Source organism: Scleropages formosus, chromosome 4, assembly GCF_900964775.1.
Source record: "Scleropages formosus chromosome 4, fSclFor1.1, whole genome shotgun sequence".
Classification (NCBI taxonomy): Eukaryota; Metazoa; Chordata; class Actinopteri; order Osteoglossiformes; family Osteoglossidae; genus Scleropages; species Scleropages formosus.
This window is the reverse complement of record NC_041809.1, coordinates 6432017-6443325: the sequence shown is the minus strand read 5'-3', so window position 1 is coordinate 6443325 and position 11309 is coordinate 6432017. Positions and strand designations below refer to the sequence as shown.

General features: G+C 48.5%; 1 protein-coding gene across 2 annotated transcripts; it reads right to left on the bottom strand.

Moving 5' to 3' along the window:
* Positions 1 to 1248: 1248 nt before the first annotated feature.
* dldh (dihydrolipoamide dehydrogenase) lies at positions 1249 to 10178 on the bottom strand. Of its 2 annotated transcripts, none has more exons than XM_029251003.1 (11): positions 8985 to 10178; positions 5979 to 6278; positions 5398 to 5458; positions 5009 to 5266; positions 4164 to 4224; positions 3890 to 4020; positions 3407 to 3576; positions 2991 to 3207; positions 2072 to 2873; positions 1857 to 1962; positions 1249 to 1739 (listed from the first exon to the last, which is right to left on the bottom strand). In XM_029251003.1, the coding sequence occupies exons 1-11, from the start codon at positions 9258 to 9260 to the stop codon at positions 1734 to 1736; spliced, it is 2388 nt and encodes a 795-aa protein (XP_029106836.1). In that variant the 5' UTR covers positions 9261 to 10178; the 3' UTR covers positions 1249 to 1733. The 2 variants fall into 2 exon arrangements, with proteins under 2 accessions (XP_029106836.1, XP_029106837.1); XM_029251004.1 differs by lacking the exon at positions 8985 to 10178 and adding an exon at positions 6432 to 6654.
* Positions 10179 to 11309: the final 1131 nt, after the last annotated feature.

Sequence of the window (11309 nt, the reverse complement as noted above, 5' to 3'; positions counted from 1 at the left end):
CACACTGCTCGAAGGCTGCAGTCGATACTTCACCATGCTTTTACCGGGCGTCGCTCATAACCATCAATTCATCACACGTCAAGTTTTCCGTTTCATTTTCTACTGGTTTATTTGTATTTTAGGATATTTAACAACAGACAACGCAGTTATTTCAAATGTTTTTTATAGTGCTTTGAGCTAAACTGCTCCACCAATGATGCAAACTTCAGTATTGTTGAGATTCTCTAATATTTTGAGCAGCAGGAAATCCTGGTCATGGTCACTAACGCAAACAATCCCATCGAGGCACTTTCTAGTGTCACATTTATGGCAGGAAAAATTATATTTAATGATAAAACCTTTAGAATATCTTTTAAGTTTTGTGCCCGAAGCTAAGATTTAAAGCTTTTTATTTATGGTGCTGTATAATGAAGATGGTCGATCTTGATTCGCTGCTGACGGTTCTTCTCTGATCTGTCCTGTGGTCACGTTCAGTCGAGCAGCGTTGAGCTCAGGTCTGCTTGGGTATGTCAAGCCATCGCCCGCCCCGCATTTCAAACGTGGACTAAGGCTCAGACAGGTCCGTAACATGCAGCCACCCACTTCTCGTCTGTGATTCTGTCCTCTTAAAGAAATAACCTTCCGTGGAGTTTACGGGTATAATTTGTGATTACCGGGTGGGTCGGCCCTTGGATTTGAACTAGGCCGTTGTCTCATTAAAGAGGTGCCAGGGAGACAGTTGTTGGTTGCATCTGTCTGGAAATGGTATGTCCGGGAATGCGGACCGACACAGGCTGGGAATTCTCCAGCAGCGCGGGGTAGCTGGAGCTCCGAGAAAATGATTACGGGACGCAGAAAACTGCTCGCGTCCCCGGATGAACAAAGCCTGGTCTTTTAAGCAAAAGCACCAATTTTTTCCGGGCTGTTGTCTGAGCCTGGATTTCCCCAAGGAGGTACCCGAGTTCCCTTTGTATAACATTATTTATTTGGAAAAATATTTAATGATTTTCTTAATTAACAAAACAGTAATTAAACAATTCAAATAAATTCTGTACAAAGCTTCTTAAATACATTTGCTGGAAAACAGTCACATTGACTAGAAGTGCCTTTATACACATTTGCAAAAAAAAAAAAAAAAAAAAAAAAGGAACTTAAATTATATCAAAATGAACTGCACAAAATACATAAATTCACAAATCGAACACAAATAATACAATTAAATTAAGGAATACAAATCACAAAAAAAAAAAAAGCCACAGTATTTGAACGTGTTTTGACGGCAGTGTTTTTTTTTTCTTTTTTCCTCTTTTTCTTTTTTTTGCTTCAAAACAAATCACAAGTGGATGAGAAGACTTTGAAACGCACACTGCAGTCATCGCAAGTTTCTTACACACAGTGATCAAGTCATCTTCATTTTCGTGTTAAATACGTCTTTTAAAAGCAACTGTCCATAGTGCAATGAGGTTAAAAAAAAAAAACAAAAAACTGTCCTCACAGGCAGTGCAACAAGGTCATTACGCACGTTCCTGGGAAACTAAACTTTTTCTTGAGAGCGCGGGCCAGTATGGTCCAACTTCCGCTTATGCAGTCACTGTGCTTACTTCAGTTGAGAACCAGCTCATTCTGAATATCAGTTTCGACGTCTCAGTCCCACAGCAGCAGTCATGCTAAGGAAACCTTCCCTCTGGTTTGAGCAGCATTCGACGGAGTAAATCCTCCCGTGGAGCAGACCAGGAACACCCCCTGGTGTGCCGTCAGACCTGGGCGAGAGAAGCAAGAGGAGAGAGGGCGTTGAGTCTGGGAGCCACGAGCTCGTTCCAGGACAAGCGTGAAGACCCTGCGTCGAAGCCGCCGCGCACACTGCCGGCTGCGCTCACCTCAGTTGCAATGATACATTCATCTTTCTCCTCCGATATCACGTACACCGACTGGTACTTTGTGTCTTTGCCCATCGACTCCGCACGCCTCCTTTCCGAAGGGTCGCTGTGAGAAGAAGGGAAAGCAAAGGCGTTGAGTTCAAGCGCCACATTCGGCCCACTGCTGCAAACTCACTCATTCTGTCCGGAAGTCGGTCGACCAACGGCGAGCTCACCTCTTTAGACGCTTCCTGTGCTTCTCTTCCAGCTCGCAGTCCAGGGCTTCGCACTTGACTTCGCTTCTTTCGTGGTCCTCTTTGGCCACGGGCAACTCCTCGTGCTTCAGTTCGTGCACAAGATTGTAATCCACGGACGGGTTGCGGGCCTTGTAGCCGTTTTTCTCCCCGCTGCTGTTGTCGCAGTGGAAGTCCACCTTCTTGTTGGTGTTCTTGATCTGGGCTGCGCCAATGATGCTGACCGAGAGGTCCTTCTCCCGGTGGCAGTTGTTGGTCAGGTTATTCATGGTCTCGCTCTCGCCGTGGCCGTCAGGCATCTGGCTGCCGCTCTGCACCTTCATGCGGAGGTACACGGCCAGCAGAGCGCAGCCGAGGAGAAGCAGCAGAACCAGGATGATCCCTGCGCACACCGCCGTCCAGGGAAATTCGCCTGCCTCGGAGTACCTCTTGCCCGGGGCCTTGATGGCCGGTTGGCTGCCAGGGTGCTCAGGCAGCAGAAACTGGCAGTTCTTCCCACCATAGCCCTGTGAGCAAGCGCACACGTAGCGCCCGTCCCGCTCGTGGCAGGTGGCTCCGTTGTGACACGGGTTATGCTCACACCTGCTCACGGGGACAGTGCAGTTTTTGCCCAGGTATCCCGGAGGGCACGTGCAAGAGTAGTCACTGATTCCATCCTGGCATGTGCCGCCATTCTGGCAGGGATAGTTGGCACATTCATCAATGTTGTTGTCACAGTTCTTTCCCATGAAACCCTCTGGACACTGGCACAGGTAAGAGTTGACGTGGTCCACGCATTGGGCACCTACAAGAACAACAGGAGACTCTTCGGTACCTATCAGCTGTTAGATATCTATGTTTCCATCAGAGACATCCTTGTCGCTGTCGAGAGTTAGCCAGCGAGTAGCGTGAGCACACGTACCGTTAGCACACGGGTTCGAGCTGCAGTGGTCAATCTTCTTCTCGCAGTTAAAGCCGGCATAGCCTGAGGGGCACTGGCAGTAGTATCCGCCATCCGGATTATCGACGCAGCGTCCCTCGTTGAAGCACGGACCGTCGGCGCACGTCATGGCACTTAGCTCGCAGTTCATCCCATAGAAACCAGGGGGGCACGCACAGCTGTAGGTGTTCTCCAGATCCTGTCAGAGCAGAGAGCATAACCAAACTTAGGAAATCCAACACGAGCCAACGTAAGTCCACAACCTCACAGGAGACACAATGCTTTCGATGAGCCATGAATGATTCGGGAAGGCCTGCAAGGACTGAGAGGCCACCGGTCGTACCGGCCAAGGGCTGCGAGCGGGAATGGGAACAAGGCGACGTGGGAATAGTACTTACAGTGCAGCTTCCTCCATTCCTACAGGGGTTGTCAGAGCATTCGTTGACCTCGATCTCGCAGCTGGCACCCGTGAAGCCCGGCCTGCAAGAGCAGGTGTAGCTTCCCTGGCCAGTGTTGGTACAAGTGGCTCCATTCATGCAGGGTTTGTGGTGGGTGCAGTAATTGAGATCTGAAACGCACACAAAGACACATGTGGCTTAAACTCCTGTGACATCATGCTGCTTCTTTGCACCCCCACCCCCTTTTTTTTTTTTTTTTTTTTATTAGCCAGAGGAGCAGGTGGGATAAGCTCTGCACTACAAAACACCAGTCCTGTCCCCTTTCTTCCCATTTCGGCTACATCTGTGAAACAATCCCAAAAATGACCAGTGTTGGTGTATGGGCTGGAAGTGCAGTTGAAGAAATCACAGCATCAGGAGGAAAAATCGATACTGAAAGGAAACTTTGTTTCTCTGGTGGAAAAGAGCGAAAATGGGACGCACCTTGGTTGCAGAAGAGACCGCCCCAGCCCTCCTGGCAGTTGCACTGCCACGGTTGTTGACAGGTGCCGTGGAGGCAGCCGGGGTAACGGATGCAGTCGTCGCAGTAGCGTCCGCTGAAACCTACACGGCACCTGGGGCGCAAACACACCACTCAGGTTAGGAACAAATCGAAGTCTCGCATTCGCCATTATTTTTACCACCCGGATTACGGCGGGGAATTGCTTCGTGTGGTTTATTTAAAAGTACTGTTCATCCGGACGGGGAGGGAACTCACTTGCATTCGCCAGGCCTGTCGCAAAACCCATGCTCCTCATCACACCCCGGGAGGCAGATTGCTGCAACGGGACAAACAAGCGCATAAAACACATGGGAACGCGCATCACGCGGGCATATGTTTCTCCTTGTTTACGCTGTATCTCAGGAAGGGCATTATCAATAAATCCTGGCTAATTTATTTCAAAGAGCTGGTGGCCCCATTAACTACTGCCCAGGAAATGTGCCCTCCCCATCACCAGGGAAGAACTTTTCTGCTAAACACAGTTGCCCGTAGACAAAAGGGGAGCCAGACAAAAGCCCCCTTTTTTCTCCGCACTGTGGGTCAGAAGACTCCCTTTTCTCATTCTGTGCACACAGCTCCTCCCCTTAGTATCCCCGAGTCTGTGCAGATAAGAGTGGACAGCTGGTGTGCATGGCTCCACTGCAGGACAGCTGCCCCATTGTCTACCCTCGATCAGCAGCTGCCGGCCTCCAACAATACCTCATTGGGCTGGACCAATCAGCGGCGAGCGCTCACCCCAGCAGCCAATCGGCCTTTGAATTTAATCTGTGGCACGCGTGTGATTATTCCACAAACTTTTCTAATTTGAATTCTTCAGAAAAAGGAGAGGGGGGTGCGCGGAGGGAGGGGGGTGCGGTAAGAGAAGAGGTTTGGGGGGGTTGCCGTTCTGTATTAGATTAATTATTAATGATGTTTACTAGTTATTCCTCCAGTCGCAGTGAAACCAAACCGATTTTTTCTGTCTTTGATATAATTTATTGTTGTTTTTTTTTTTTTTTTTTTTTTCCTAATTTTATCGTAACGCAATGTGAAATGATTTGATTTATGGACGTTTCACTTACGCTCAGTGCAGTACTGGCCCTTCCAGCCCGCGTTGCACACGATCTCGCCACGCTCGCCGCACGTGAAGTGGCCGAAAGCGTCGTCGCGCGGCCGGCAAAACACGGAGCAGCCGTCACCGTAGTAGTGCTCGTCGCACGTGAAGCGGTACGAGTACTTGAGCTCGGTCCTCCCCCCGGTCTGCAGGTCCTGGGACCACTCTTCTCCCACCGTGAGGTGCCTCTGGGTCGTGATGCGACTGATCAGACGCTCTGGATTCTCTAAAGCGGACAGTTTATGAAATACATGCATGAACATCTTAACCCGTCGCTGCATCAGAGATTCATTCAGCCAGTTGATCAGTGGAAGCACTGAAATGGCACCATAGACGTGAAAGTTTTACCACTCCTACCTGTTGAAAGGTCGTCGCTGGAATCGGTGTGCAGCGCTTCGATGATGAGCGAGAAGGTCCCCTGCGCGAACATGAAAAGTCCCAGTTTCACAACTTTGCTTGAATAATGGAGTATGAAGATAATGTAAACTATCACGTGTGCCATTTCCCTTCGGGATCAACAAGTCTGTCTATCTATCTATCTATCTATCTATCCATCTATCTATAATCTATCTATCATCGTCATACATGCAGCGCGAGGTAATGGTGATCAGAGGAGATTAACAGTGATCTGCTGTTCATCTGCTTTCACAGACGTATCTACATGCCGAATTTCCGCACCTCTGATCTTGCGCTTAATGGGAGGTTTCAGAATTTCACGCCGAGCTGCCAGCTCACTTTGCCATCTCGAGGACGTGAAATTTACAACGCACCACGTTTCTTTCTTTCTTTTTGAAGCTTTATGGAAGAGCCCCTCTCTTACAACTTCTTTTCCCCTCAACTGGTCATGATCTTAGGAACGCGTGTCTGTTTCGGGGAGATGCGCAGCTGATCTAGCGCATCACCGAAAGGCAATGGAAAGGAGATGATGAAATACTCACGGGCCATGTGAATCCGAAGGGGAATTTTATGGGGTTGCTGAAAGAGTTGTCCGACGTCGTTTCGGGCACTTGGAAGGAGTTGGAGCCCAGGACGGGGGTCACGGCTCCGCCGTAGGTGCAGGGGGGCTCGGGCGACACGTTTGCCTGGTAGTGCTTGAGGCAGATCCTGAAAAACGTTTTGCATTCGCACTGCTGGAACCCGGAGCCCGTACCCCCCTTGCAGCAGTTCGTGTTCCCCAAGACCCCTTTCTTATTGAGAAACTCTTGTAACTTCAGCTCGAAGACGCCGGATCCCAACCCCTGTTGAGAGATCATGAGCACTTTCAGTTCTGCACCCTTTCTCATGTACCATCATCAGCTTAACTTGCACACACATTCCAGCTCAACCTCTATGACCGTTCAGCTCAGTTTCTATAAAAACGTCATGCACAAATCCAGCAACATTGTCATTACCTGGCATATGAAGGCACACAGGATGGCAACTATCATAAACCACTGACGTCCCATTTTGGAGAAGGTCTTCTATAAAATAACCAGTCTCAGAGTCTGGGCTACTCTCGTACGTCCCAGCTCAAAAATAAATTGAAATGAAAAGTTTTTCCTCCTTTCCTCAGATCCGCCCTATTCTGATGAACGCTAAACGCAGAGCAAGGTCTTCTCTGGGGATGGAGCTTCTTTTCTCTTGACTCAAAGCGTCTTGCTTCTATCTTCTTGCATCAGCCATGTAGAGATTTCTTCACTTGGAAAGTAAAAAAAAAAAAAAAAAAGACACAAAAAAGTAAATCCCCAGCAGAGCGCGAGAGAGTGGAACGGGACCCCCCAGGATGGATTTTTTTTTTTTGGGGAAAGAACTCGAAATTCCTTGCCAAGGCGATAATTCCAATGGTGAAATTAAATTTTGCAGTTGAGCACAGATTCTGACTTGTAGGTGCAAAGGGGAGGTTAAAAAAAAAAAAAGAAAAAAAAGGAAAAAACAAAGTTGTACGGAGGTGGTCGTGGTGTGTTTCCCCCTCTGGTCTGTTAGGAGCCCTGGTGGTACCGTTCCAGAAACACTGTCCCTCCTGCCTTCCCACTCGATCTTTGCAGGACATGAAACTGTGGTGGTGTCTGATGTTCTGGTCCGCCTGCCGCCGGTTTTATACAGACCACTGGCTGCCTGGGTAATGAGATGCAAATGAGCTGCCCCCCAATCTGGCTCGAGCTGTCACAAAGGGACACTTTTCAAAAAAAAAAAAAAAAAAAAAAAAACCCTCTCAAAAGATCGCCAAATGGTCACTGAGCTGTAAAATGTGCAACCCTACCCCATGACACAAAGCGCTCTCATTTACATCGCACCAAAAAACCGAAGCATAAGAATCCGTTGCATGCTTCCAGGACGCGGATTCTTCAAGTGCAGCGCGCTCCGCTCCTCAGGTGTCAGATATGGAATATTAATGGAATATTCCTCCGAACGGGAGGACGAGTCGAGTGAGTGAGTGGCCCTGCAGTAAAATGCGGCGGATTTTCCATCAGAAAACCATATCCGCCACCCCCCCCCCCCCCCTCCAGCATGAAGGGAAAACTGCGCACTCTTCAATACACAACCTTCATAAATACCTCTACATCAGCACTAAAGTGACACCAGTTCAACCAGTTCAGCTGAATGTACAATGTGTATCTGTTACTTCTTATGATATAGACCACAAACTAAAATATAAACATTATGTACATTAAATATATGTAAAATTTTGCTTTTTCTCTAAACATCTTTATAAATTTGGGTTATTTCTATATAAAGTAGACAGGTAGATGTCAGATGAATATGTCACATGCGCAACCCTCGAATGACAGATTTGAAGATACCGAATATGATATATCTGTAAGGATGTGTACTTTTTTCCTGCTACGATCTGTCCAGTAGAAAAAAAATCTTAAAAAATAAGTGAATAAATAAATAAAACAAATAATTAAGAACAACATCTGGACTCAGACGAGACCTTTTCCCGTGGTTTATTTTCGTTTTTACACCCCGATTTCACCACCACAGCATTGCACGCACGGCTTCGTGCCCCCCCCCCCCCCATCACGCACAACTTTATCAGTTGTGAAAACTTTTCCTCCTGTGAGGGCGAGCACTTTTTAGGACTGTGTAAAGGTTTTGTTAAGTTTGTACAAGTACAGATTTTCCCCTTACAGCCTTTAAGCTGCGCAGTAAAAAAGTGGGTTGGTGTGTGTCGCTCGCGTGGCTGTCATTAAGGCACTTTGTTATTGTGTGGGGGAGTGGGGGGGGTAGGGGGTTGGGGGGGGAGGGGAGTGGGGGCTCGTGGGGGGGAGAATAAGTTTGTTCTTTGTGCTCTCAGCTGTATGGTAATCCGGGCAGCACCTGCTCTCCCTTCAATATAACAGGAAGAAAGAGCTCCCCCCGGCGCGCGCTGCTGTACCCCGTCCCCCCCCCACACACACACACAACTGTGTGCACAACTTTAAAAAAAAAAGTTGCCCTTCCATCGAGGAAAAAAAATAACCCACCAACCGTCATCTCATTATTTCGACTATGAGACACAAGGACACTTGTTTGTTTCTCCGCCTTGTTTTGTTTTGTTTGTTGTTTTGTTTCCTTTCCCCTCTTTTCTTCCCAGGAGTGAGAATCCCGAGCGATTGGGAGCTTTAATTAAAGTGAACGATCTAACGTGGAAGTTGTTTGATTTGTCAATGTGCTTTACTCTGTTGTGTCAGAAGAACTCTGTGTGTGTGTGTGTGTGTGTGTGTGTGTGTGTGGGGGGGGGGGGGGGATTTGGGGGGTGTGTTTGTGTGCGCGCAGTTTGTGCGGGTTGGGGGGGGTTGGTTACTTAATTAGGACGTTAATTGAAACGGGAATTTAATTTTGGGGATGGGAGTGGCCTTTTACTTTTCTAGGATGTGTTACATAACAAAAGAGGAGAAATCTGCGCTCCCTCTAAAGGTATTTTTCTCGCTGTGGCGTCATTTTGGGAGGCAGGAGTGCGCGACGCGCTACGTCACACGTACCTGTGCGCGCGCCTCTGCCGCAGAAGAGACTGCTGTCAGCTCGACGCGCGCCGGCAAGTTCCGCGGCGACAAAACGACGCTTTTCGTTGCGTCGCCTCGCGACTGCATCGCAGAGTTTCGCGCGACAGTCTCCAGATCCGCGTTCCCGTCGCGCGCGATGATTACCTCCAAAACACAGATCACATCTCGATTAAATATGATCAAGGCGGTTCTCGTCGTTCCCTGGATGTGACGTGCGCAGCTTTGTTTGTTCTCCGATGGTCTTCTGCTGCTCATTATCTCCCTTAATATAGAGCATCCTCTTTATTCATGCCGATATGGTATTATGGTGTGCTCTATTTTTAACCGCATCATTTCGAGTTGCGTAAAAGTTACACGCGCAAAAAGATCGGAGAAGAAGAAGAAGGAAAAAAAAATACAATGGACCGGTCATTTCTCCAACATAACCCATCAGGTATTTATTAAACTGACGTGGCACACATTTCTCCATTACTGCAGCAAAGCGTAACTGAAAGGCATGGTGAAATCCTGCAGGATCTTGCCCAGTACACTTATTCTTTTCAAACTTAATTTATGCCACGCGATTCTGTCTTGGTTAAATCAAGCAGAAAGCCCCTTTTTCTTGCTCCCTCTTTCTTTCAGAAGGTGGACTGTGGAGAGACTGTTTAACTTAAGTGTTTCTATAGGGGGCTGTTGTAGTTTAACTCCTGCCCACCAGTAGCTGCACGGAACAAAGAAGGGACTCGAGGTCTAACTATTCATCTTTTCTTTGCGCTTTAATTTTCATTGATTTTGAATACAAGGGGGGGACCCTTGGGGATTCTATCTGAAGGGGCACGACACGCCTTTAGACGCGGCCCGCCCCCCCTCTCCGTCTCCCCCCCCCAAGCCAACCATCTGCTCCCAACCAAATGGCGTTTTTTTTTCCAACATCCAACTGCATGTCTCTACTGTTTCTCTTACGCGTACAGAGTCTTCATCCAAATTGGACTGGAAGCATGTTAAAGAACCTGCAACGGTATGGTCTCCGCCATATGGTGAGGGAAGCCGCAACTTCTCGCTTCTGCGCGTCGACCGCTCGTGGGAACGTGCGCGCGGCACGCATCACACCGCAGCGCTCGTGCTGGCGGCGTGGCGACCGCTTCAGGGCTCCGCGTTTAATACCCATCGTATAATTTAGAATATTGCGTCACGTGGTGCAGATCCAGTCAGCTGGAATGACGCGAAAACCATACCAATTTACTTTATTGGTTCAAGTATGAAAACATTAAAACTTCGAGAGAGGTTTTCTTTTTTTTTTTAAATTCATCATGACATATTTCTGTGTAAAATAAAATGAAATAATTTTTATGACGATATTTCATGACTCCGGGTGTTGCAACTGAGTCGCGCTGCATAAATAGGCGTCTATAAACACAGGGTTTATAATGGCACGAATGGGCAGGTGGGAGAGGTAGGGAGTGTATTCCTCCGTCCCAGTAATTTCGCTATAAAGACGCGCTCTTCGGTCCATATTAGCGTCGGAAAGGAGGATCCTTCCCTTCCTTTCCCTGACACTTTCTTTCAGTCTTATGAAGGATGTAGATTTGGGTTTAGAAGAAGGACGTATTCTTTCTTCTCCTGGACTGAACATAACTAGAATAAAGAGAGGATAAAGGCGTTTGTGGCCCGATCATGTGTGATGCTGCAAAGGCATGTGCTCATTATAATGATAAAGGGCGTGTCGCGTGGCTCAGCCCGCTCACATGTGTGGCAGATGATGGATAAGCGGCAGGTCCGCATCTCTTCCCTGTAAAAGGAAGGGAGGGGGAAAAAAAAAACCAAGCGCAAATCATCTGCTCCCGACCGGCCCCTATCCTCATTTTCATGATAATGTCAGTGTGTTTACCTGTGATCCTGGGAGAGTGCGGGCTTCCTATTGTCCCCCAGGTCAGATTACTTTGGCCAGCTGCTCTAGGGGGTGTGTGTGGGGGTAGTAAGGACCAATCTGGAAAGGAGTGGCCATGCACCGGGGTCAGGCGGCGAAACGATTGGGGGGTGGGGGTGATGCTGTTTGGGTGTGGTCGGTGCACGCAGAGGGTGGAGGGGCCCGTGGGGTGGGCTGATGCTGTGATTCAGTTGAATGCTTCTGCTGGGTTGAGGGGCAGTCGCGTGCCGATGTCTTCCAAAGAACATCTGCCTCTTTCCAACCCCCCCCCGTCACCCCCACCCCGGGGCGGTGCAGTTTCAGTGCGATTGCAGGGAGACGCACAGAAAGGCCGCCCTATAACAGGAAGGGAAAGAAAGGGGACAATGGGGGGCTGCGCACGTCCACGGACCAACAGA

Excerpts from the sequence above, each read along its gene's own strand:
- dldh (XM_029251003.1), bottom strand. The coding sequence starts at position 9,260 with ATGAGCAGCAGAAGACCATCGGAGAACAAACAAAGCTGCGCACGTCAC. Across the intron at positions 5,267-5,397 it reads CAGCGACGACCTTTCAACAG|AGAATCCAGAGCGTCTGATC; the intron begins GTAGGAGTGGTA and ends TGTCCGCTTTAG. Across the intron at positions 1,963-2,071 it reads CACAGGAAGCGTCTAAAGAG|CGACCCTTCGGAAAGGAGGC; the intron begins GTGAGCTCGCCG and ends TTCTTCTCACAG.